The sequence below is a fragment of the Psammomys obesus genome, unplaced genomic scaffold, assembly GCF_907164565.1.
Source record: "Psammomys obesus unplaced genomic scaffold, mPsaObe1.curated_primary_1811, whole genome shotgun sequence".
Taxonomy (NCBI): domain Eukaryota; kingdom Metazoa; phylum Chordata; class Mammalia; order Rodentia; family Muridae; genus Psammomys; species Psammomys obesus.
The window spans coordinates 16,349,795-16,375,974 of record NW_026592890.1 but is presented as its reverse complement, the minus strand read 5'-3'; the positions used below and the strand labels follow the sequence as shown (position 1 = coordinate 16,375,974).

Genomic DNA, 26,180 nt, shown 5'->3' with positions numbered 1-26,180 from the left:
CTTCTCTTCTCTTCTCTTCTCTTCTCTTCTCTTCTCTTCTCTTCTCTGGTCTTTACTTAAGATTCCTGACTGGGATTGGAAGTCCTATCTTCTGTCCTCTCTGCCCAGCTATAGGCTGACCAGCTTCTTTATTAACCAATCAGATGACAGAGCACGACTTTTACACAACATTGAGACAGGAGATTTTTCATAAAAATGACAATGCCCAAGTCCTACTGCAAACCATATTCCTGAGCACAGAGAATTATTTTTATTTTATTTTCCTTGTTGAACTACCCTTGTGGGACAGGTAGAGTAAGAAAATACAAAACTGAATATAATGTTTCACTCCTTATAAAATGGAAATAAGCTGGAATTGAAAAATGAATAGGATTGGAATCTAGGGTGAAATACACAAAATAGTACCTGGCTTTTTATTTTGTTATTGTTTTGTTTTATTTTTAAGTCTCAACTTTGGACATTTTACTTTAGGGTATAAAGTCATGCTACGTTGTGCATCCTGGTCTTGATTGCCTGAGCGCAGGTGACCCTCTCACAGTAGTTGGCTATATGGGTTCTGTAGTATCTGGCAGGACCTACTCCTTCTGAATATTCAGACATCCATTTTTGGTTAGAGCAGAAATGTATACTAGGTAGTAGGGCTGGAAGAAAACACACAGCAAAAAATGAGATCAGTTTCTGCTGCCGTAGGAATTTAGATCCAGCTATCTAAACGATACAGTGTTTTTGAGGGATGATTGTAGAGCTGTGCTTTCAGGAAGATGATAATATTCATTATATTGGCAGGTTTATCAATGTCGTTAGATAGGACCATTGATGTTGGGGCCTCTTGAAGGTTTAAATTCTTTAAATTTCCTCTGTAAGAATATTCTCTGAAAATTTTGGAATTCAATAGTTTCCCCTTTTTATTTAAGATAATTGTATAAGAGAAGTTGATGTTTTAGGTATAGGATATGCTCATTTACTTTTTTGAAGTTTTTCTTCTGCTTCTTTCACACAGCATCTTTCATATTTTATAGTTTGGTGAATTAGATTTAGTTTACACATAAACATACATGCTCACACACAGAAACATATTCAGGTGGTATGAAATGTTTTTGAATGAGAGCTGTGTAAGTTTATAAACAATTATTTCTTGTCATGTAGGTCTGTTGTACAAACTGTAAAGAAAGCTACGAGTGTATAAAATTTCCTTTGACTTTCATGTCTGTAATTCTGAGTCTTTTAAAATTATTTCTATAGTTTTAATGAAACTAATTTTAATTCTTAAATAAATTTTAATTAATATCTCATTTCTAGAAAGAGGCAAGGATTTTTATTAGGTAACTTCTGTGCTTAACATAGACTAATGGTTGGTTGAACTAAAATCCTCTTGGTTGATTAAAACTAGTTCTTTGGGAATTTAGGAATGGATTTTCTTTGGTCTTAAGTTTATTTAACTCAAAACAAAAAATAGTGGAAGGATTTTTTTTTTAAATGCCAATTGGTGTGGTGATTTAATTGAGCTAATACTGTATTTTTGTTTTTGTCTTTGAATAGTTGGAACGGATAATGGGAGAGAAGCAATCGAATGTGGGGCTGCGTTTCTTTTTATGACATTTCACATGACGGACTCTGTCGGTTACATGGAGACAAAGGCTATTAGACAGATGTTTGGCCCCTTCCCATCGTCATCTGCTGCTGCAGCTTGTGATGCCACTAATCGAATTATCTCTCATTTTAGCCAAGATGATCACACTGCCCTCCTCCAGACGGCAGAGAACCAACGTAATGATAGAGCGTGTTTTGGCAAAAACTTAGCGTTTTCCTTTGACATGCATGATCTGGACCACTTTGATGAATTGCCAGTAAATGGTGAAGCCCATAAAACCATAAGCTTAGACTACAATAAATTCCTGAATGAACATTTTCAGGAGCACTACACCCCAGAACTCAAGCCTGTGGAAAAAACGAATGGTTCTTTTTTGTGGTGTGAAGTTGAGAAGTACTTAAATGAAACTTTAAAGGAAATGACGGAAGCGCCAAGAATTGAAGATCTTTGCTGTACCTTATATGACATGCTTGCTTCTGTTAAAAGCGGTGATGAACTTCAGGATGAGGTACAGTTGAAGTTTTTGAAGTTGTATGTGAACATGAACTGTCTTAATGAATAGCTCTTTAAAGATTGATTTTTTTGCATAGTATTGGGATTGAACCTAGAGCTGTGAATGTGCTAAGTATGTGCATTAACACCAAGATACATACTCAGCCCAAAACAGCCTTGAAAGTAGCCAGCATAAAATGTTTACCATTCGGGACTGTCGCTGGTACTGAGCTCTACTAACCAAGTGCTTTTATATAGGAGGCATGTTTACCTTTCCAGTGGGTTCTTACAGGAAGACTGCATGTAATGAGTTGTGAAAGAGGGATACTCCTACTTAAAAGTGTTGTTTCACTGCAGTAATTAATACTTTTGCTCTGAGTAATGCATAAATTAAATGACAAATTATGTGGTAGTTTTAGGAATGACTGTTGATACTATTTGTACAACATTTTGTATTTCTAAGCATTGTGTGACAAAATATCCTTGGTGTATTAGAAATTTTAATTATATGTTAATTGACATTGATTAAGGAATTTTTTGATCAATTCCTTTTTTAAACAATAACTATTAAGAATCAAATTAATCTGAAATAATTGGCTAACTAGATTTTATGATTACATTATTTCCTCTTCTTTTTCCTCTCTCCAACCTCTTCTGCCTACCTACCTTCCTTGCTCTCTCACAATTTTGTGGCCTCTTTTTCTTTAATTATTTTTACATACCCACCCCGCTACTATCCCCCACAAATATGTAATTTATAAACGCAAACTGTTCAGTCCGTATATTACTTGTATGTATATTATTTCATTGGCTAACCATTTGGGGGATTTTCAGCATTCTTTAGCTGCCTGAAGTTCTTTGTCCACGATTGAGGCCCCATAAGATTTTTTTTTTTCTGATCCTTTTTAGTATGTCCTGTTCAGGGTTCTTTTAGGCAGCCATGCTGATGAGACTTTGTGACTGTAGCATCTCTGTCATTTCAAAGACATAATTTCACAGTAAATTCTTGTCGCTCTGGCTTTTACAGTCTCCCTGCCCCTCTTCCACAATGGTCCATAAGCCTTCGGTGCAGAATTGTATTGTAGATCTGTTGGTTATGATTGTGAACACTTATGATTGTGATCACTTGTACTATGCATTTTAATCAGTTGTGGTTGTCTGTAATGATCTCCCGCTGTTGCAAAGAGAAGTTTCTTTGTGAAGGCTGAGAACAGCAATTAGCTGTGGATATAAAGTTACGTATTTAGAATGTAGTTAGGAATTATGTTGGTTTAGTAGTTTCTCTATCAGGGCCTATGACTTCACTAAACCCAGTTTGTTGGCTACATACCAGTGCCAGGAATGATTTGCCTATTTAGTGAGTCTTGAGTCTAATTAGAGAGCTGTTGGTTATCAGCAAGGTATGTGTGCCACTGTTCCACCCTTAACTTAAGGTTCATGGATAATGATTGTTGTGGTTCATAGGTATCATAGTAGGGTAGGACTGACTAGATCTTTGTGGGTGTGTGCATGTGTGGAGGACGGAGATTGATGTCATCGTGCACTCTCCAGCTAATATTTTGAGACACTCACTGAACTTGGAGTTCATCAGTTAGATTTGACTGACTGGCCAGTGAGGCCCCATGATACTCTTGTGTCACTGCTCCCAACTTAGCCTTGATGTTAGGAACATCTGCTCCTGTTCTGGCTTTTACAGACTCAGCTCTTGATGTTTGCACAGCAGGGACTTCACTTGGTGATTCATTTTCCCACCCAAGATCACGTGATAGTTTAAGCCATTTGTTCAATATATAGAGATGTACCTTTCAATTTTATTTTTCTGTCAGAAGAAAAGAAACATTTTAGTTCCATGTTGTGTTGTAATTTAGTTATATTATACAAAGTGATGAATTACCCTTAATTGCCACATGAAAAGTTTATTTGGAATTTTAGTTTAGTCCTCAATCCTGGCATCATTTTATTCACAAATTATTCACAAATGTCAAATCATTTTTAGTTTCAGAAAAATTTGAGTGAGTAACCTGTTTGCCAAAAGATTAGTAGAACAGGGACTCAAAAATCAGGTATTTCTACTCATCCACTGATTGTGAGATTTGAGGTAACTGAATCTGTATGAAGCTCAGTTATCTTGCTCTGTATTCAGAGGGATACTAACGGAGTGATAAAGGATTGGTATAAGCACTGAAATCACCCATGTGTAAATTGTTGATAGCATATGGAAAATAGTCAAGTGGTAGATGTCATTATTAGGCTTCACATTATTATTATTGTTATTGTTTTAACAATTAAGGAGAGTTTTAAAATCATAGAGTATTACAAAGGGACTGTTTTAAGTTAACTTAGAAAATTAGTGTTAGTTGCTTAGAAGTAAGGGACCATGTTTTTACTTTTATGGTCAGTTTCATAGTCCATATTTATTTATACTTGGGTTAGTTTATATCACATCTGTTACATATTATGAACAAATGGACTTGAATTTTTTCAAATGTTATAGAAATAATATTGTTTTAAAATACTTTTCCTCATTTTTGCTTGTTCTTTTTTTTTTTTTTATTCCAGTATGCTGCCCGTAATGAAACTTAGAAACATTGAACTCATAGTTTTTCTTTTAATTTTCTGAAGGAGCCATACATAAAATGGTCTTGTTTTAAAACTCTGAATATCTTGAGGAAGATTTACATTTCTTAATTTCCTAGCATGCTTTTTAAAATATGTAACCAATGTCATTGTTGAAAGGAGGATACTTTGCAGTTTTCAAAAGGGTTTCATAATCTGCTTTTCGGCAAAGTCAAATTGAACTTGTGCATCCAACCATCCATCACCTGCTTGTTCTGTGCATGCTCTGTTTCTAGATACAGTGTTAGTGGGCATAAAGGAACGAATCCAGGTCAGCAAGATAACTGAGTGCTTACTGCCATTCCTGACAACCTGAGTTCAATCCCAGGAGCCACATGAAGACAGGAAGGGATTCATGCCTGTGTTGTAGACATGAACAGGAACTTGCATGTGTATACACACACACATACACAGACATGTAAATTAAACTTTTTTTGTTTTTTTAAAGAACAGATTAGAAACTGGCTTTGTTTGATAGTTGCTAAATAAGGAGATATGTTGGCATATAAATTGGTATTACGCTATCTACAAATGTAGGAACAAAAACAAGTCATAGCTTGTTCATGTAGTAGGACAGCTATTCAGAGAGGAGGTCAGGTTAGAACTTAGTCTTTGAACACAAATGAAAGGAGCTATGCTACTGTGGTATGACTGTTCCTCATTCAGCCACCAGTAACTGTACAGCTACCCAAGGTGGGATGGAGCTTTATGAGCCCGTTCTTGTCTATGAAGGAATGTTGACGGGCCTAGTCTTGTGCAGTTTTTGCAGGTAACCACTACTGCTGTGAGCTTAGGTGGGAAAAAAAAGTCACATCTAGAACACAGTGTTTCATAGCATTTCTTTCCATCCTCTGACTCTTTCCTTCCCCTTTTGTGTGATGATCTTTAAGCCTTGGGGGTGAAGTTCCAGTTAGGGCTGAGCATTCAACAATTGCTTGTTCTCACTACTTTGAGCAGTTATGAGTTTTTGCATTGACTGTTGCCTACTGCAAACAGAATTTTCTGTGATGTATGCTAAGGCAGTACTAATCTTTAAATACTTAGAATGAAATTTGACACAATATCCATTTAAAAAGCAACAGGATATCCCTAGGGCTTGTGACCGCTCCCACCATGGTCATTTTACTAGGCTTACTATATAAGGCATAAATCCTTCCTGTGGAGTGGGCCTCAAATTTGAATTGAAAATGAGTGGTTACCCTTGTGACAATCATGCCATTGTTTTAGAAGTGAACGCAGTTAGAGCTTTTAAAATCTTTATTTAAATTTATATTGATTTATTGTATATTATGAGTGTCTTGCGTACACGTATGTATGTGTGCTAAGTGCATGCCCAGGGCCCACAGAGATCAAAGCGTTATCGGATCCTCTGGAACTGGAGTTAGAGGTAGTTTAAACAACCATGTGGATGTTGGGAACCTATCCTCAGGTCTTTGCAGGAGTGACAAGTTCTTTTAACTGTGAACTTTTAAAGTCATTTCCTCAGGTGTTGGAGTGCTTATTTTGGATCTGGGTGTTTAACTCAGATCTTTCCACTATTTACTTTTGTCTCTCCCATAGGCCTGTAAAGAAGGCAGTTAAAAGGGTAATCATATAATAGTAGAGTTAATTCTACTTTTATTTTTTATTTAGCGGTCCTAGTGATCAAACCCAAGGCCTTTCACATGGTTAGTCAAGCTTGTTACCTTTATGCTTTGCCCCTCTTTCTCCCTTGCTTTTAAGACAGGATTGCACTAGGTAGCTTTAGCTGACTCTGAACTACTCATGACCATGTTGCTGCCACCTCTGGAGTGCCGAGACTGCATGTCATATTGCACTTAGCCTTTAAATAACCGTGTTGTCTTCTGTTGTAGAAATTTATCAGAACCCTATAGAGGTACTTTTATGTGTAACTTAAGCATGTAAAAACTACTTCTGTACTGAAGACTTTTGTTTTGTTCCTTAAGGAATTTTTTTTAGCTTTGGATATAGGTTATTGATCTAGCAACTAATTGGTTCTTGACAGAGTACTTTTTCTTTTCAGGCTATTGTCAGTATCATTAGAAAAGCTTTAAGATTGCTTGAACTGTTGGAATTAATTATTTTAAAAATTATTAAAACTGAAATTGACCCCCCTCCCAGAGTATATTTGGTATTAGTATACATTAGTAACAGTACCATGTTTTAAATGACTATTATGTAGGAGCTTGGATCAGGCTGTCTCTCTTGAAATAACCCCTTTTCTCACAGTTCATGTTGTGTTTTGCATAAAAATGAAAATAATAAACAACCAAGAAAGGAGCCCCAATTCAATTTGGAGGCTCCTGTCATAAAACAAGACAGGTTAGAAATTCTGGGGCTTTTCCTCACAGCATAGACCTTCCATTCCCATTATATGCTATCAGTAAGAAAACATCCGTGTATTTGTTTATCTGCGTGTATGTATGTGTGAATATACGCTCACCTGTGTGTCTACATCTGTGTGAGAAGAGGTTGTTGCTCTCTGCTTATTTCTTTGAGGTAGGATCTCTCCCTGGACCTAGGCCTTCTGTTTTCTTTGTTAGGCCAGAAGCCTGGACAGCTCAAGATCCTTCTCTCTTTGTTCCCCTTGGAGGTGGGGCTACTGTCCTGCTTAAGACTTGTTCTATGGGTTTGTTTGTGTTCTGAAGTACAGTATTTTTGATTGTGCTCTTAACCACTGAGTTTCTTTTCAGCTTTTATTATATTTTTAAGTGAAGAGCATAAATTGAAAAAATGAAGATTTTTTAAAAAATAAAAATTTAGGTAAATTTTGTCTCTATTTTCATGGTAGACAAATTACCAAGGCCTTATGAAACTTTATTTCAGAATATTTACTTCATAATCTGTGGATTTCTGGTGATATATAGCACCTGGCACAATGCTTCCCAATAGTTAGCATAATAATGTTTGAACAAATCAGAATTTTGACTTTATTCCTTATAAATTATAAAGTAAATTCTTGTCCGTGTGTTCAGATTAGCACTAAAAGGCTGGTTGAAATATTGAGAAATATCTAGTGACATCTGAAAGGCTAGCATGCTCTAGACCTGTTGGAGTATGCATGATAGTATAGTTCCAGTATTCAGTGCTCTTTGCGGCACAGTTAATGCCAGTGTAAACATTGATGGAGTCACTGTGTAATCAGCTCCTAGAAAAACAATGAGTTTTCAATTTATTTATGATGACGGCTTGCTTTTATCAAATGGCATTTTCTGTAGCCTTTGTGACATGACATTTGCTGTTAGCATTATCTCTTGCAGCAATGTGATGGTGTTTCTTGACCTGGGAAGTAGATATTATTTGGTGAGATTATCTTCTGAGTGAAGACTGTGATTTTTTTCTATGTTTATTTGTATCACACATGATTATGGTGTCATTGAAAAAAATTATTTTTCAGTTTTTAACAGGCTTTATTACACTTATTCTTCTGTGTGGAGGGTGGGGCAGTCTTATGGAGGTCAGAGAACATTTAGAGTGGGTTCTTTTTGCTTTGTAGGTCCTGGAAATTGCATAGAGCTTGTCAGACATGGCAGAACCAGTACCTTTATCCTTGTACATCACTCTTGTTTGGTCATTTGTGTTCTGATCTTCACATTCACCCAGAGAGGCCTAAGTCACTGGATTTAATGAGACACTTTCAATAAACACTGAAGGATGCCAATAATAGCTTGCTTTTGGTCCTAGTTTCCATGTGCTCAGACCTCAAAGTGAAGACAAAAGCTGTTTACTGACTTGTTTTCAGAGACTGACTACACAGTTGTTTTCTAAGGTCATTCTCTTCACAGAGAAGATAAGAAGTTCCTGAAGTCCAGCTTCGGGCTCTTTTCAGATTCACTCTGACTAAGCAGTTCTTTCAGTTGAGAGAAACAAATGGGTGTTGACTGTCCAGATATAGGTGTTCAGAGAGTAGAGGAAGGGCTCTTGCCTTTGGAACCAGACATATTTTGACTGAGGTTTGTGGAGCCTAGAGCATTTCTTTTTGGTGTCTTTAAGCTGGCTTTGTTTATAGCAGCGGCAGTGTTGCTGAGTGCTGACGGGAAGCCTCTTCTCTTATCATGGTGTCTCCCTTTTCTGTTGAATGTTCTGTAGGTAATAAGCAGCACACTTGTAGAGTCTTTGTACTTTCTCAACAGTTTTGCTTCTTTAAAACTGAGTATATGGTTTCTTGCTTCTCGATTAATAAGTTTCTGTATCTTAGGTGTCAATTTGGCATCAATTTGGCATTGGGTACAGGTGTTGGGTACAGGCAGAAGGATTTCTGGGGCCTGCTGCCCCTCATTTTAGTTTCAGGTTTAGTTAGAGAGTGTATTTCCGAGGCTAAGGTGGAGAGTGACAAAACACGTTATGTGATGTGACAAGAATTTTTGTGGTGAGACTCAACCACTGATGAGGAGCTCACAACAAACCAAAGTAATGATATCGCAGAAGTCAAGTTTGGTGAACCAGTGATTTTTATTGGGGTCATCCACAACAGTGTGGTGAAGGGATTCTTACAAGAGCAGAAACGACTCAAAGACAGCTGGATCACCAAAGTCCATCCTAGCACTGGTGACTGTTCACAGACCCCGGAAACCTGAAGCACACTGCACAGTTTGCAGACCCTCAGCATGTTTGAAGATGTGCTTTCCAAGTGACTCATTTGGTCTAAACCTCTTCCAGAAAGACTGACTAGTCTCAGATTGTCTTTGCAGCCTGACTTGTCTAAGAGCGACCCTCAGCTGGCCTTTATTGCATTTGTTCTGAGAGCAGAGAGAGGGGCCTAGTGAATCTCGTCAGTTTCAGGAACTTCGGAAGCTATTTTGAGTTGTTTACTTCTTGTCCTAACAGTCTTCTGTACAATATGGAATATTTTAATTATGAAGAAACTGGCAGACAACAGCAAGACACTGGCATTCTCTCCTGGCCTCCATACATAGCATGCACATATTCCATACACCACCAGGACCACCACCAACACATGCACATGCACGTGCATAGACACATGCACACATTTGCACACAGTATAGAATGTATAGTATGAAGTGTGTCATTGTACTTATGTAAATTATATCAATCTTGAAATTTATTAAACAGAGATTCTCTTATAGATTCTGCATTTAAGCTATTGTGGCATAACATATTACCTTATTGCTATTGTAAAATTCTATGCATTTTATACTAATAAGATAAGTCATGTCTCTTCAGCTATAAAAAATATGTATTGTCTTCTGTTTGATACTTTAGTTCATTCATTCATTCTTTTACTATGTGACATGAATTCTTAAACTTTTGAAAATAAAAGGTAATCTAACAAAGTCTATCAAACCAATACCACTGTGATTTTTGAAGTTTCTACCTGTGTGTCTTTGTGTGTGTGTGTATTTTATAAGGAAAATAAACCCAGAAGTTAAATCTGATACAGTGAAAGCTATTCAGACTAACTTGGAAGAGCACATGGAAGTATCTTTAGAATATGCTTATACAGGAGAATAAATGATACACAGTAAAGTAAATGATAAATTTCTGGTAATACTATTTGAGTTAGATGAAAACGTTTTAATATTTTTGCCAGTTTTTATATAGGTATTAAACTTAGAAAATTATATAAACATTCAGATAAATATTTAAGACTGGACAGTTTTGTTCAGTTATCTATATTCACACATGTGACGGTAAACTTTTCTTTTGAGATGAAGTTAGCCTATTTCTCTGTATCTAAATGCTATATTAATATGAAAATGTAAACTAAATATCTAATTATACAGTTCTTCCTAGCTTAAATTTACTAATTACCTGTCTAGGTTACTTTTCTATTATCTGGTGTGACTCTATGACCAAGGCAGCTTAGAAAGTGTTTAATTTGGCTTTGCAGTTAAACATGGGATTAAAGACCATGTTCATGAGCAAGGGCACAGTGACAGAAGCAGCTGAGAGATCACTTCTTGATTCATCAGGAAGAAGCAGTGAGGAGCTGGGGAGCTAACTGGAAAAGGTTCAAGTCCTTTGAACCCCAAGGCCTGCTCCAGTGACACACCTCCAAAAGGCCACACCTAATTTTCCTAAACTCTTTGACCAACTATGGAGGCTTGGACTTTGTGAACCTATGGGAGCCATTCTCATTCGACCTTCACACCCTGCCCATCTAATTGTTTCTAGTATGGGGTAATAAATCCTGTTTACATTTCAAGTTGTTTTAATTAAACTTGCAAATGACTTTGGCTTTAGGTTTGTTACATTGTTATGTTAGATTAAGTACCTATAAATAGTGGCCATTAATTATTATGAAAATATAATTTATGTAATTTCTGCAGGCAGCAACAATTTGCATTGTACTTTACCCCTAGAGATAAGCAAATGCTGTCCTAATTTTCATGATAATTTTTTTATGTTAGTTGTGACTTTATTTCACAGTGTATGAATGTTTACTAATTTCCTATGCCACAAACCAAATGTGGATTTATTTATAAAGGTTTAAGTATTATCTACATATTGTAATTATAAAGTATTTAATTCTGTATGAGCCATAGATTCAAAGTCTTTTTAGAGTTGCTTGGGTTTTTAATATTTCCTTGTAGTTTTTATTATCACTGTTTTAAGATTTTTATTGCTGTGATAAAACACCATGTCCAAAACAACTTGGGGAGGAAACAGTTTATTTCAGCTTACAACTTTTAAGTCTCAGCACATCACTGAGGGAAGTCAAGGCAGGAGTTGAAGCAGAAGCCATGATGAGTACTGCTTGCTGACTTGCTCAGCCTAGTTTCTTATGCACCTGAGAACCATCAGCCCACAGATGGCACCACTCATTATGGGCTGGGCCTTCCCACAACAATCACAAGAGGCTTGCCTAGACACCAGAATAGGAGGGAATTTTCACAATTGTGGTTCTGTCTTCTCAGATAAATGTGTCAAGAAGTTCACACACAGACACAGGTACAGAGGCACTCATGCAAAATAAAGAAGTAACAAAAACCCCCAAACAAACAAAGACAAAACAAAATCAGGACAATCACATTGTCTATACCAAATGGAAATTACCTCAAAGAAAGGCTTAAATAATTTGCCTTATATACTATGCTTACTGGAGTATGTAATACATGCACTTTATTACTTAAATTAGTAGAACATTTTCAAGCTTTAAGATGTTTGTATAATTAAAATGAAAATGGGTGAGTTTTCTTTAATATGAGAACTAGAATTCCTCTTTTTCTTGAGACATTATTTATGCTGTAAAAACTTGCTTTCAGATCTTTGTATGTTGCTTAGCATGCTAGCCTGAATAGAGAATTTATAAGTTATCCACTTTTGAAACCTAAACATTGCAGCTTTATAAACAAACAAACAAACAAACAAACAAACCGCTTTCTTCCATTTCAGAAAGGCTTCTCTAAGAAAGAAAAGTATTTATTCTGAAACAGTTAATGCTGATGTGCCTCTACAGTTATATCAGAGGTCAGAATTCTGTGTCATTTCAGATTCTCCATTATTTACTGGCTTATTCAGACATTTTGTTTCATTGTTAAGCTAGGTTTGACGACTGTATTTTCCACCTAAATAGCTACTTGATCCCAGAATTTAAGCCTTTTGCTACAAAATAATTCATAGCTATGTTTGTCTTTCTCAGTAGCTTTTAGTCATTTTGCTCCTAATCTGTAATTTTCTCATTATTTTAGATGTTTGTTTGATTTGAGGAAACAGCTTTTGGTAGTGTTGCTTTTTATTTTCACTTTTTGATATACAGTTTAGCTTTTATTAATAAAGCATTCATTTGTTTTAAATAATGAGGCTTCTCAGAGTTTTCCATTCTCTAGTTACAAAAGACTTGAAAGAAGTTTTAAGGTCCTGTTATATCCAGTTTTCAATTGTAATTGCTTTGCAGTGGAAATGAGGCTTGTGTTTATAGAGTTTAGCTGTTGCTGTCTAGCTTACTGATGGTGCACCTATAATCAGCATTTCTTAGGCTAAGCTGGAGATTTGCTAGTTTGGTACTAGCCTGGGCTATAGATTTAAATTAATAAATTTAAATGACTCAAATTCAGCTGAATAAATGATTGAATAAAGTGAGCAAGGAATAAGGCTCCTGGTATAGTCAAGGCTCTGGGTTTAATTAAAAAAAAAGAAGATGAACTATTTACAAGTATTCATTCCTATGCATTCCATAACTCTATGATCATAATAATTGGTACAGGTTTGAAACACACTAAACTATGAGTGGCATGAATATTTATTTCATGTGAAACTAAATTCTAATTAATTCATACACATATGTAGATTTAATGATGCCAATCTAAAGCTGACCAATATTGATCATAGTTTCTTTTTTTGTTGTTGTTACTTATTCCTGTTTTTCATAAAGATTTAAGCATCTTCAACATAACGACACTTTACTGCATGGATTCTGTTTAAGCCACAGTGAATACTCGCGCTCCTTTCTAAACTTAATCAGTATTCAAAGAAAAATCACCTTTATCCGTAAAGGCTTTATATTTATTCTTGAATTTGTAACATTTTGCATTTATTATTAGGCTTTATTTTATACTAGTTTTATGTTTGCTGAAGAAGCAGAAGTACATAGTTCTGGAATATATCTTGCTCCACATTTTCTTTTATTATTCAGATCTTGCATTAGTCTGACACCTTACAACTGATGAGTCAGTATTGCTGGGGTACAGTGTAAGCAGGGGTGCAGTGAAACCATCTAATGGGACTGCTGTGTGGGCAGAAGACAAGTCATTGGGAAATGCAAACTGCCAGACGACCAGGAAAACGTTTCAGTTTTCTGGGTACAGGTAGTGTAGGTCTCCCAGAGCAGACCGGGAGTCGTTTGTGTTAATCAGGAACTACATGCCTTCTGTCAGACATAGTTGACGATTGGGGCCAGATAAGGGAACTGTTGGCATTTCCTGACAAACAGAAACCTGCTATAAGAGATTTCTAAGGAATGCTGAGTTATATTTCTGTTTATTATTTACTGTTTGTTTATGTTATGGGTAATAATCCTATGTTTATATGTAAGAATCTGGCCTGGCTATAGCATTGTCAGAAGCACTGCCATTTTGGGGCCTGCTTTGGACCTAACAATTAATGTCGACTAAAGACCACAGTTTGTTAGGATTTAGTTTTGGTATTACAGAATCTCTGGGTCTTGACAGATGTATAGTAGTGTATGTCCATCAGTGTTATATAGAATAGCTGTATTTTCCTGGAATATTCTGGCCTCTGTTTTTCAGACCCCACTGTTTTTATACTTTTTTTTTTTTTTTACTTTAGTGTGTATGTGTGGGTGCGTGTGTACACGTTTGCAAATGTGCTGTGGCACATGTGTAGATGAGAAGTCACAGGACAACTTTTAAGGTTAGTTCTCTTACCATGTGAGTTTCCAGATGGAACTCAGGCCCCTGGGCTTGGCAGCAGGCATTTACCCTCTGTGCATTTCACAGGACTCTTCCCTCCTCACTGAGCCCCTAGCAACCTTTCATAGTTATATTTCTACTATGTCTGTAGTTTTGAAAAGCATTTTCTTTGCTTTTTCTAGAATGTCCTGTAGCTCAAATCAGACTTCTTGTTTTTGCTTAATAGTTTGCATTTAAGATTTTTCTATCCTTTTGGTGTATGATAGTGTTTCTTTTTTTGTGCCAAGCAGCACAATAATTATTTTTTAAAATATTTATTTATTTTCTTATGTGTACAATGTTCTGCCTGCATGTATACCTGAACGTCAGAAGAGGGCACCAGATTTTATTACAGATGGTTGTGAGCCACCATGTGGTTGCTGGAAATTGAACTCAAGTGCTTTTAACCTCTGAGCCATCTCTCCAGCCCAGCACTATACTTTATACATTTACTTATTGTGGAGCTTTTTGATTGTTTCCAAGTTGCCAAAACTAGATATCCACATGTAGGTAGGTCTTAATCTAAATAGTTGAGAGCACTTTTTAACCATTTTTGACAATATATCTTTCATATATTTAGTCATGTAATTTGAAATTATATACACATACTATGTATTTATGAGTATTGTAGAATATACACAAATGTGGAAAATTTAAAAAGATGTGTTCATATATATATATATATGAGTATACATATATATATGAACAATATATATACAATAACATACAATATATATATTTTAGAACTGGGAATTGGACCCAGGGCCTTGTGCATGTCAGACAGGGGTTCTAACATGGTGCTGTGTTCCCGTCCCCGAACTTATTAGTGAAATTAAAGTTTGCATTCTTCATTCTGTACTGAAGTTTCTAAAAGCGTTAATTCAAGGCCGTAAAGATAGCTCAGTTGGTCAAGTGCTTGTTGCAAAATACCAAGAACCTGGGTATGATCCCCAGAGACAGAGTTCCCTGGATTCTGCAGGCTGTGTGCTATGTGTGTTCGACCAGTTGCAGACAGCGAGAGAACCTTGTCTTAAAAAACAAGGAGGACGGCTCTTTATGAATAAGATTGAAGGCTGACCTTTGGCTTTCCTGTTCACCATCGCCTAACATACATGTACATACACAACCACACACAGACATGCATGTATATGCACACACCAAATGTTTAGACAGTGTGGTTTCTAAATTTAAACAAAACAAGTTCTAGAAATTCTAGATAGATAATACTAGAGAAAAGCACAGATTGAACATATAAATATAATATAAACATATAAATTATTCTTGTTATATTTAAAATGAGAAGCTTAAATAGTCTGTCCTATTAGTTTGAAAAAGAATGCAAAAGCATTGTATTATTTCCGTAGAGTTCTTACTTATTGAAATACAGCCAGTTTATTGGATTATTTTTAAATGTTTGATCACTTATCCCTTTAGTTGTAATTATTCGTTATAACTATTTGCCTATTTTTTTTCATTGGGGAATTATGCGATATATGCCTGTTTCAATATTTATGTAAGAGCCCTTGAAATACTTTGAAGTTAAATGGGATGTCTCATTGTAGTCTCATTGTAGTACCCGTATTCCTTGTGTCATATTATACATTGTTTTAGTTTCCACTTCTAACAGTTCTTGTAAATAAACGAATTCATCCTGGTTCATTGTTTGTGCTTTACTGATGTGTTCGTTGGAACTTCCTTAAAAAGTATGGGTTTAATTTAGCCTAGAACTTCAAGTGTTCCAAAAAGTCAGTGTGGTATACTTCAGCTCATTAAGTAAAGTGTTAGAAATACATTGATTAAATTTACTTTTAGTCTTCTTTGCATTTCTTTGTTCATGTTGAGCGGGGGGAAAAAGTAACCATCAATCTTTTCAGGCTTTCCTAGACCACAGTTTTTATATAGGTACACACGAGGGTTTTGTGTTTTGTTTTTTTTTTTAAAGCGGATTGTAAGGTTTTTATATAATTCTCCCTAATATATCTTAGATTGTCTCATACTTAGAAAATTTTAGAATGTTTGTTTTATAATTTTTCTTTTTCTAATACACTTGATTTCTTCTAGTTTATGTATTTTAAATAAAAATGATGAGGAACTTCTAAAGTTTCTTTTTCTGTGTTGGTCTTTTATCTATTGCAAACAGAAGCTTTTCTCATGAGGGTTGAGTGATGCCTTAATCTATGTATATGAAATGACAGGCCATAAGAGTTGTTTAATACTATGATATTTAGCAGAATAACAGTAGGAGATTCTCACTTAGCATCTCTGATCTATCTAGCTATAGGTTCTTAGTCCAATAATGATGCTAGGTAAGGACTTTAGCTTGTGGAGCAGGACTTAAATTCAACTGGAAACTGGTTTGTTACTCCCATGAGATTTGGCCACTATTGAATAGCAGGCGTGTCTTACCTGGCCAGTCATTATTATAGGTCACAGGATTTACAATTGGGTCAGATCCATGAATTTTTTCTTTGATAGCATGCAGAATATCCATTTCTATATAGAACTGTACTATATACTACACTCCGTTTTCCAGAGGCTCGGGGATCATTGTGAAAGAGGGCCTGGAAAGATAATATGAAAGCCAGGTCTGAAGGATAGCTAAAAGGAGTCAGCTGCACATAGGACCTTACAGTGGTTGTGACACAAAGACCTGTGTAAGCCTAAACCAGACCAGATCTCAGCATAGAGAGGAGAATTGGGCATTAAAGTTAACAATTACTTTTATAACAATATAATGCCTGTTACACAGTTGGTAATAAAGTTGGGAGTTGAGTAGCCACTGTTAATAATAGTGCCCTTATTGGGATTGATAATGGTATAATCCTCTAACTCACTAGTTGATTGGTTGTTTTTTTTTTTAAATACTTTAATTTTTATTTTCAATTTTGTTTGTGTGTGTGTTTGTACATGTACACAAGCACATACATACAAATGCCTGCATGCCTGTGGAGGGCATTGAAGTCCCTGGTGCTGGTGTAGGTTACGAAAGGTTGTGAGCTGCCTGATGTGGGTCCTGGGACCCAAACTTGGATCATATCCAAGAGCCAAGAGCAATAAGTACTCTTAACCACTGAGTCATGTCTTCAGTTCTGGTCAATTTTCCAGAATGATGCAAAGAGTGTATTATGTATTAAGGCTATTAAACTCTTAAATTAGCAAGAAACAAGGAGATAATACTACCTTAAAGTTAATCTATATGTATTCTGATTTTTAAAACAGCCTTTTAACACGAGGAACATAGTTTTTTTATTTATTGATTTAAAACAAAACTAGTAATGTAGCCAAAATATTTTATCCTAGCAGCAAAAACGTTAAAAATGTTTTGTCTTCTCCCAAATAATTTAAATAGATAAGATTGAATATAGTAATATTTACTAGCAATGGGCATAGTAGCACATACCTCTAGTTCCAGCACTTGGGAATCTGAGGTGTGAAGTTGGAGGCCAGATTGATTTACAGAAAGACTTGCTGTTTCCAACAAAACAAAGCAAAACAACAGCAGCAGCAAACTGAAAGTCGGGAAGCGGCTTCTGCTGAGGGAAGCATGTCAGCTGTTTATGTCTTCTGATCCTGCCCACTTCCCGCTCTCATGGGTAGCTGCATTCGTCTGTGTTATAAAAACTTGTTTGATAGACATTGCTTGTCTGCACCCATGCTGCCTTCTCCCTCTTTCCCTTTTTAAGTTGGTGGTCTGCGTGTACAGTGAGCAGTGATGTATGTAGGCAGCTACACCTTTGTAAGCAGCCGCCGTCGGCGCCACGTTAGTTCCTGGTGCTGATCTTGAATGAAGTGCACCCGCTTGTGAGTGCATGGCTGCAGTAAATGTCACCGAAAACATGATTTTGGGTTGTTGTTGAATCTCATAGCCGTTTATCCCAGAACTCTGTTAGGAATCTTTTTCTGGGAGTTACAGAAACCTGCCTTGAGAACAGAGTTTTGTTTGTCAGTCGTGGGAAATTAAGAGCGTTACTAAGAAGTAATTGACTCTTTGTGCCATTCTGTGAAATTTCTTGTAATATATATATATATTATATATATATATTTACATTATTATGTATGTATATACTACCTTTTGTATATATATATATACAATATATACATATTTATATTATTATATATATATTTACATTATTATGTATGTATATACTACCTTTTGTTCATTCATTCATCATTTGATTAAACTTTGGGTGATCTTTACATTCTGACTATGCGGAATAACCATATTTGTATACAAATTTTGTTTGGAGTCATAGTTTACTTTTCTTGCATATATACCAAATAGAATTGTATAGTCCTAAAGTATTTTTGTGTCTACCTTACTGAGGAACCAGCAAATTGTTTGCACAGTGGCTGCACAACACGGGAAGATTCTTAATTACCCAGTACTTGGAATTTTCCATTTTTGTGGCCTTTCTAGTGGGTGTCAAGTGGTATTGTGATTTTGTTTCATGTTTTCCTATACCATATTTGGTGTCATCATGCTTAGTATACATTACTATGTATTTCATAAAGAAACTTAAGTGCTTTATGTTTTTCTTTTCTTTTACTATTTCTGAATTATGATTTATTTATATGTTGTACAAAAGCTTCTTATCAGATGTGTATTTGCAAAAATTTTTCTTCTATACCTTTTTTTTTACTTTCACAAATCTATTCTTGGAAGCATGAACTTGACTTACTTGTTTTCTGTTGTCTTTTGTTGCTCTTAATTTTGATGTAGTATTTAAGCATCCTTTTCTTGAAGATTTATTCCTATGTTTTCTCATAAGAGTTTTATAGTTTTAGATTTTAAGGCTTTTAGGCCTTTGATTTATATTGAGTTGTTTTTTTGTTTGTAGTTGAGATAATGGTCTAGTTTCTTCTCCCTTGCCCTTCCTCTCTCCTCTTCCTCCCTCTTTTTTCCGGTTATTGCATTTTTGCTTATTCAAAGACTGTTTCTTCTCCTTGTCAGACACTCATCAGAAATCATTTCACCGTAGACACACGAAGGGTTATATTGTTGTTGTCTTGTTTGTTTTTCTGCACTCTCAGGTCTATGCAGGATTGTGCTTACCTTTGCACAAGTATGGCACAGTTTTTGTTTTGATTCCCTTGTTGAATATAGAAATAGGGACCACTGATCCTAAATTGTACATTACCCTCTCATTCCAAGATTGTTTTTACTAATCTGGATTTTTCCAATTGTGTATGGATTTTAGAGTCAGCTTGCTACTTTCTGAAAAGTCACCCAGGGTTCTGAGAGAGATTGCACTGAATCTATTGATTACTATGGGTTGTATTAAAAATCTCATTTTTATATATTCTAGTTCATAGATACTGGTTTTTCTTTAGGATTTTATTTCCTTTCAGTTGTATTTTGTAGCTTCAGTGGGAAAATCTTAGTCGTCTTTTTCAAAAAAGCATTCATTCCTAAGTAATTTTTGATGACATTATAGAAGGAATTGCTCTCTTAATTTTATCTTTGGATTATTTATTGCTAGTTCAGGATACAATTAGCTTCAATATATTGATCTTATCCTGTGAACCTTGAAGAAAATCTTAGTTCCAGTAGTGTTTTCTCTATGCAAGATTATGTCATCTGAATAAAATAGTTTTATTTCTTCTCTTTCTATCTAGATGCCCTATATATCTTTTTTCTTGCCTAAATGCCCTGGCTAGAACCTCCACTGCACTGTTGAATAGAAGTGGTGAGTCGAGACTTTCTTGTCTTATTTCTGAGCTTCATGGCTAAGCACATACAGGCTTTTACTTTTATGAAACAGTAGCGGTGATTTTTCATAGGTGTCTTTTTGTCTATCCATCTATCTCATCCAAGTTAAGGCATTTGAATATGTTACTGGTTTATTTTGCAACCAGTTCATGAATACTTTCTATTTCTATATTCTGAAGTCATTGATCTATAGGTTTTTGTTGTTGTGCATTTGATTTTGTTGTCACTAGTATTGGCTTTGAAAAGAAAAACAGCTTAGAAATGTTTTTGTATGCTCTTATTTTGTGCATTTTGTTAAGAATTGGTATTAATTTTTTTTTTTTTAGTAGAAGCCATCAGTGGAATTTAATTTCTCCATAAATTGGTTGTCTGTCAATAAATTCTGGACCTGGACTTTCTGCAACCTAGTTTTGGTCACTATTCTTTTCCTTAGTACAAGTCTATACAGATGCTCTGTAAGTTCTTGAGTTAGTTTTTGAATGTTCTATCTTTGTTATGAATAATCCATGCCAGTCTTTTTCCCTGCTTGGTTAGGGTTAAAGCTAAAGTTTTAAAGACTTTAGTTTTCTTGATTCTCTCATTGTTTTTCTGTGTTCTAGTTCATTTATTTGTGCTCAGTACTTGCTATTTTCTTTTCATCTCTGCTTTTCTTTCTCTGGTATCTTCAAGTCGAAAATGAAGTTTTTGATTTGAGTGCTTTTAAAAGAATATATGATCATAAATTTCCTTTTAAGCACTGTTTTAACTACATTTCATAAAATTTGTTATGTAATTACTTTTTGACTTTTTCATGATTGCTCACTTGATAAAATCCACGCCAGCTGTATCTTATTTGTAGTTGTATCACAAAGTGTATGTTTGTATTTTCCTAAATTATGTACCAATTGGTTATTACCTTTTTTGTTTATTTATTTTGAGAATTCCTCGAATTGTCTTATTTCTGATTTATTGAGTATATATTGAGTATACTTTGAATCACTTCTTTTTGTAATATATTGAGGCTTATGTATAATGAAACACTTTCTGATGAGAGGACATCAGGAAGTTGAAGTTTTCAATATTTTTTCAAAGTAAAATTAGTAGGTGCTATTCAAAATATATCTTATAAAAGAAGGCATTTTAATCCCTTAGAACACTTAGTTATGGTCATAGAAATGGTCTTTATGGTATTCGTGAATAACTTTCACTATAAGTACTTAGTCTTCGTAATATAGACTAAATGTGTTTTGTGTGTGTGTGTTTCTGAAAGTTCTATTTTCTTGGTAGATTTCCAATAAAACTAGATTATTTCTGTGTGAACATATTTTAGTTTTTACTGCCCACCCTTTTCCTAGATGTTTATGATGGTTGTTATTGGCTTATAAATCTCGAGAAATATTGTAGAGCTTAAGCTCTACAGGCTTTTACAGGATGCTTCTTATTAGCGCTTATTTTAACATGGCTCAAATATGGACCCTGTGTTAATTTTTTTCTGATCATTTTGTCTGTCTTTAGGTTTGTATATGGTAGTATTTCTTTTTGTTACTTAGAATTATGTGATTTAGTTATATTTTCTATTCTTGTTGTATGTTAACCGTTTTTCAGATGTCCAGGGAGCCCCTGAGGTTTAAAAGTTCTAGCATTTCAAGGGGCCAAACCTCAGTATGTCATCAACAGCAAAAAACCCAGATCTTTTTTCTTAAAAGAGCATCCTGCAATATAACCCAGGCTGACCTGAGTGAAATCTGTGATCACTTCTGAGTACTGAGATTTAGGCATAAACTTCTAGACCCTGCTAATTGTATAGTGTATCTCTGTTTATTGCATGTCACGATACTTTTTCTGTAAAATAGTTATGTATATTCAGATTCAGCTAGGTATCACCTCAAACTTAGCTTTTCTATTATCTATGTAACCTTGGATAATTTCCTCAGTTTAAGTTTTATGGAATCAAATAATATGATTCTTAGGCTGGATCTTACAGGATTAGTGCTCATTATAGTTTTGAGGTATAATAAATATTTGTATCTTGCTGATGCCTTTAGAATTGACAAGCCAGGATCATTCTTCACAATTCAGCTTATTTTAGTTTCCTTTTCTCATATAATTTTATTAAACAGCAAAAAATTTTATAATTGCTAAGTTATGTAGGCTCAACATGAACTCTTATAATTTTGTGTACAGATTCTATAACAACAAAATTTGGTTAATTTAACTTCCTCACATACAAATATAAGAGTGAAACATTCTGAAAAAGAGTAGTATATATACATCACCTCAGCTCATACTTGAAAAAATCCATTTCTTTCTAGAAAAGAAAGTCTAATCCTAATCCTAATCTTAATCCTAATCCTAATCCTCATCTTTGTTACTGTCCCATGACTGGAACCAACTTAATTTTTGACAACTCCTGCATAGGAATGAGTGGATATATATGCATGTATATACATACATACACATATTATGTATATAATATATGTATATATGTATATATATATGTTATGTATATACATAAGAACTTTTTTGAACTATTTTAGATTTCAGATTTATTTCACACTTAAAATATACATATAAAATTTATTATCCTTCATAGTTTGTTAAAATATTTTTTAACTCTAAAATGACAATTGTTATAAGCTGTTAGGTGGCTTATAACCTAGAGTTTTTGTAAGATCAGAAAAATGTTGACGAGTAAATTGAATCCAAGAATTTATTATATCAAGGAAGATTAAGAATAACAATTTATTCTGTGAGGTAATTATGTATTCAAATGAAAATTGTTTTTAAAAACAAAATTATGGTCTTTTAGTATACACTCACAAGTAGTCTTTATGAAGGTCTATGTTCCTTACCATTATAGAGAGAATTTTTTTTATTAGTAGGTTATTTTCTTAAATCTTATGTACTATGTATAGTTTTACTTTTCATGTCGCTGCTTGGGGTGTTAATGTGTAAAAGTTCATTCTGTTATTTTGTTTTAAAGCTGTTTGAACTGCTGGGACCTGAAGGACTTGATCTGATTGAGAAACTCCTCCAGAATAGAATTACAATTGTAGATCGATTTCTTAATTCCGCAAGTGATCATAAGTTTCAGGTTCTTCAAGGTAAGAGTTTGGTAATAATCGTAATTTAAGTGAAAAATTCATGGCAAGGGCAGTGCTAACTGGAGTTAAGTGAGTTATCTAAAAAACATAAAAGTTTGGCTAGAGGTGTGTTTGGGAAAGAAATGGAGACTAAATACAACCAAGCTTCCTTATAGCTCAATGAAATTCAAGAATAAATAAAATGTTTAAAAAGAAAGATTTGTTAGTTAACAGAATTTTAATGTAATTGTGCTCTTTATTTTTTTGGTTTGTAATATTACTGATGCTAGTCTTTAGTATAAAATGAGACATGGAAGAAACAGATATGTGACACGAATAGGATGGTATATCGGTATTTGGGCATAGCATTTTTGTGATATGTAAAACAATATGGACAGTTTTTTAAGAGTGAATACAGATATTACTTATTGTACGTCCAGGACTATCATACTTTTTCTTCAACTTTTTATTTTGAAAATTTTCAGACCTGGTAAAGGTAGAATTATAACAAAGCAAATACTTGACATGCACTTATGTGGGTTCACCACTCATTAACATTTGTTCCATCGTTCATTTTACAGGCACATACACATAGACTCTCTCTCTTTCTCTCTCACACACATAAGGGAGGAGGGAGGGAAAATGAGGAGAAAAGAGAAAGAGGGGAAAAGAGATTGTAAGAACACCATTTAAATGTTTTCTTATCAATGACAGGAAATTGTGCACCTCATGGTAAGCATTCTATGAACTCGTGAACAGATAAGAACAGGGACACGGGGTAAGATGATCAATCCTCACTTAGAAAGACAAGTGGTATGTGCATTGGACGTATGACAGGAATCTACTGCAGATGGCATCTGAAAGACTCTACCTAGCAGTGTTTCAAAACAGATACTAAGACTCATAACCAAACCTTTGGCAGAAGGGGAATTAGTATGAAGTGGAAAGGATAGGAGCTCCACAAGGACCAAATATATCTGGGCACAGGGGTCTTTTCTGAGACTGACACTCCACCAAGGACCATGTATGGATATAACCTAGAACCTCTGCTCGGATGAAGCCCGTGGTAGCTCAGTAACCAATTGGTTTCCCATAGTAAGGGGAACAGGGACTATTTTTGACAGGAACTCAATGGTAGGCTCTTTGACCTCCCCATCCCCCAAGGGAGGAGCAGTCCTGCTAGGCCACAGAGAAGGACTTTGCAGCCAGTCTGAAGATACCTGATAAAACAGGGTCAGATGAAAGGGGTGGAGGTCCTCCCCAATCAGTGGACTTGGAAAGGGGCAGAGAGGAGATGAGCGAGGGAGGGTGGGGTTGGGAGGGAATGAGGGAGCGAGATACATCTGGGATGCAGAGTTAATAAAATGTAACTAATAATAAAAAAATTAAATTAAAAAAAAGAACAGGGACAGTTACAACTATTATTTAACTATTGCACTTAGGAAATGGAACACCTGGAATGCCATGTAATAAATGTATTTTAAGACCCTTTTCAAACAAAATAAAATAAAAGTTACCTCGAGATATCATGACATAGGGCTGCCAGGCTCAGGTTTTAACAAATGAAAATGAACTTTTTGACACTTTTAGTCAAGTCTTCCTTGCCAGCTTTATTAATTGGAATTTTAAAAAATCATGAGAAACTATTTAAACTTCTATCTATGTTGACATCTCTATGCTTACCTTTTATTTATGTTACTTTTTATTTCCTTCTGGTAATGGCACTGAAAAGGCATGACAAAAACAACCTTGATTTAAATCCAAACTTACTTTTTTTAAATTTTGTAAATCCTCATAAATGTTCTTAGAAGGCTGGAATTGGATTAAGATTGTTTGAAATTTATTCATCTCTGACAATTCTTCTGTGACATTAAAATGCTTCTCTCTCACCTGCAATAAATATACAATTATGTATCTTAGACATCACCAGTTCATCTTTTGCAGCTTACAGTATTTAGGCCGATTTTTGTTAAGTTGAGTTTTTGTTGTTTGCTTAATCGGTTGGATTATAGCAGCAGCAACAAAAACTGTTCTTTGAAGTCTTTTTCTCCTACTCTGTCTGTGAGTTCTCTATAATACAAAATGCAACCTTAGTACATAATCAGTTTAGTGTAATGGTCTGAAGGTTGGGAAAAGTGGTTGTAAGCTTAGTAGATTTGAATTTTATGCATAGATTTGAATTCTTTCATGAAACATTCGAATTAAGGCTGAAGACATAAATGTGAGGTGAAACTGTGAGTTTTCATTTTAACATTGCCTTAACTCCCTAGATTGGATATATCTTTAAGTAGTATTGAAAATGGTAAAATACATAATTTAAGTCTTAAATTATTATGAGGTTTACAAAACCACCGTTTCACAAATGCACTTCTTAGGTATTATGAGGGTTAATATTTTAAGCAGTAAATGGTTTCTTGGCACCCATAACCAAGGAATAGCTAATTTAGAATTCAGAGTTGGAGTTATTTGTTTTGTTTTGTTTGTTTTGCTGTAAAAGAATTACATTTAAACTTGTATTTTATACAGGCAAATCTCACAGGTTTTAAAAATTTGCTACCTTTAATAATATTTTTTTATAGAGTAGATGGTTTATATCCATAGTAAAAGAAAATTTCTGCAGAATTTTTTTTCCTAATCTAGTCTCATTTGTAAAAAATTGTTTTTACTATATTAAAAGCAGGATGAATGACCACTCTGAAAATTTAGTTTTTGCACTAAACTTAGTTTGGGTTGATAAAGCACGTTTGTTTATTTTTAATAAAACTGCCACTTCTTCTAATGTAGAATATTGTTTTAAAAGAAAGAATATATCTACAAAAATTTCTCTGTGTCTTAAAGGAAGATAAGGACTCACTTCTATAATTATAAGACCATGAAGGTAGTGCTCAGATTCTCCATGCTGGCCATGAATGTAAGATCCACAGTTACCCTGTAGGCAGCTTGGTGCAGTACAGCCCGAGCCTACCCAGAGTGGCTCTAACCATCTTGACATGTAATGAATAAATGCCACTGAAAAATAAAACCTTAGAAATCACATTTCATTGACAACTCTTCAGTTCTTTCTAAAAGCGAATATGCTTCAGAACTACCATTGTGTTTGTAACCAAGGAATACACTTTTTAATAAAATCATTGAGATGAAAAAAAAAAAAAAAAGATTGTTAGGAACTTGGTTGTTTGAAATTTAGCAATTTGATCTTTTTACAGGGCTCTGAGCTCCTCAAATCCATGGGGCAGCTAGGTCTACACTGCCCTGCTCCCCAGAGATTCCACCCACACAGTGGTGTGGAAGACACACTGGTTTAAGAACAGATAAACCCTGTTTGTTTGTAAATTGCT

The 26,180-nt window shown here is 34.9% G+C and overlaps 1 protein-coding gene and 1 pseudogene across 1 annotated transcript in view; one reads left to right on the top strand and one right to left on the bottom strand.

Moving 5' to 3' along the window:
- Ascc3 (activating signal cointegrator 1 complex subunit 3) overlaps window positions 1-26,180 on the top strand; it is a 312,705-nt gene that overhangs the window by 35,330 nt on the left and 251,195 nt on the right. Inside the window, exons 4-5 of the mRNA XM_055616194.1 lie at window positions 1,540-2,099; window positions 22,743-22,863. Of these exons, the coding sequence (XP_055472169.1) occupies window positions 1,540-2,099; window positions 22,743-22,863 (681 nt within the window). The remainder of the gene's footprint in view (window positions 1-1,539; window positions 2,100-22,742; window positions 22,864-26,180) is intronic.
- LOC129683228 (UPF0711 protein C18orf21 homolog) lies at window positions 8,479-16,561 on the bottom strand (annotated as a pseudogene).